Genomic DNA, 1,906 nt, shown 5'->3' with positions numbered 1-1,906 from the left:
CTTAGTCCCTATTGTTTCACTTTTGTATAATTGCCTCATCTTTTATTTTGGGTTTTCACAATATTCATTAGCATATTTAAATTATTCTGCTTCTTTTGGTATTTGTTATTAAATTACTTCCTTGTTGGTTCCCATAGGGACACCACCCGTCTGGGGATTTTCACCTTATACATCACTCCTATTACAAAACAACATATAAAAGAGTGAATCTGTTTCACAGTCGTAGTTAACACAGCTGGAGCCATTTGAAACCTGCTGGCTTTTGCTTCCAATTATTCCATAGACTAGAAAGCATCTCAGTTGAAGGAATGGCATCCATGGTGTAATCAAACTAGTTAAAATGTCTCTGGGTATTTGGATCATATTTCTGGGACTCATCAAATTTTTGCCAGAAGCATAATACCCAATTTTTTTTAACTTTTTTCATATTTTAAAATATGTTCATTTATAAGTTTTAATGTTTGAATATGCAAGTTTATAATGTTTAGGTATGTGGGTTGCATAACATAAATTAGATACAAAATATAAAAATAAAACACAATGTTATAGTACCTTGAAAAATTCTTTTTCTTTAAGTCCTGAGACTAAAATCATTGCCTTATAGCTGAAATCATCAAGATAAAGTTAATGATTTGGATTAGGAGTAAACTATAGTGAGGATTTGTTATTAACTTTATCAACTAAAGAAATAGATGTAGTCACATTTCAATTGGTCTCTTTGTGACTGAGATGGTAGAAATTAAATTTTAAATTTCTTATTAACCATTGCTACACTCTCAGTGTGAACCAATTGTTTTTGGTTGGCCTTTCGTTTAGTTCTAATTTCATATATACACAGTGTTTCAATAAGAAGGACTTTAAAATAAAACAAACAATGACAAGAAAACTCTTTGTGCTTGGAAAGACTTAAACAGATAAAACATGGCGAAGTAACGTGATTTCCTTTAGACTACTGCTTGTTTTATGCTAAGTTATGATATCTATTTTACAGCATTAGGATGCTGAGCAGAGTGGAGACATAATATGGGCGTGCCTTGGGTATCAGACCTCATGGAGTTGTAAGGATTATAGCATGACATATAGTATATGTTCAATAAATTCTACTTAAGCCCACCACAGGGGCAAGCATGGAGATGGTCAGGCAAAATGAGGTTGTTAAACATATTTTAAATGGCAAGAATTAGGTTTTAAGGATTTGGATTTATTGTTTTATTTGAAATACTTTGCATTCTAATGGCATCAAATATATGTATATATATAAAATACATGTAGCTAAATATAAATTAAGATGGCCACCATTTTATGTTGTTCATATCAGCCATATCTTCTATTAACTCTTAGACTGCAGAGGTAATTATGCATCCCAGGAAGTTTATGTAAATTCAAGTTCACATAAAGACCAAATACTTATTATATGAAGAGAATTATATTTCTTGTACTGTACCTTTAAAATCTTGATTTTTCTCATTTAGCAATGTAAAAGACTTTTGCTGCCTGCTGAACTTTTATCTTATTTGGACTCTTATCATTCTTGGGCTCTAGCCTGACATCTAGCTAGACAATATCCATTCAGTCTTATCACTAGACTACTGAACCATATTATATTATCCTTAATGGATACTAAAACTTACTCCAGAATTATATCCTATAGTTTTAAATGCATATTCTTTTAAAAAATTCTCTGAAATATAACTATGAATTTTTTCTGCTGCCAAAGAACTGTGATATGATCCACTGATATATGCAAATTAGTCTCTTTTCTTATTAATTCTCTTATTCAATAGACATCTATTGAGTAACTGCTATGATCTAGGAATGGTGTTAGAAAATGGAAATTAAAAAAAAATGAATACGACATCCTTGCTTTAAAAGATCCCAGTGGATGTTAAACACAATATTTTTTTCT

The 1,906-nt window shown here is 30.7% G+C and overlaps 1 protein-coding gene across 1 annotated transcript in view; it reads left to right on the top strand.

Moving 5' to 3' along the window:
* Positions 1-1,906, top strand: part of PCDH9 (protocadherin 9) — a 19,415-nt gene extending 17,509 nt beyond the window's left edge. Inside the window, exon 3 of the mRNA XM_014549717.1 lies at positions 138-1,906. Within this exon, the coding sequence (XP_014405203.1) occupies positions 138-230 (93 nt within the window). The 3' untranslated portion in view covers positions 231-1,906. The remainder of the gene's footprint in view (positions 1-137) is intronic.

Source organism: Myotis brandtii, unplaced genomic scaffold (genome assembly GCF_000412655.1).
Source record: "Myotis brandtii unplaced genomic scaffold, ASM41265v1 scaffold567, whole genome shotgun sequence".
Classification (NCBI taxonomy): domain Eukaryota; kingdom Metazoa; phylum Chordata; class Mammalia; order Chiroptera; family Vespertilionidae; genus Myotis; species Myotis brandtii.
The sequence above is the reverse complement of the archived record's forward strand: the minus strand, read 5'-3'. Positions and strand labels throughout refer to the sequence as shown.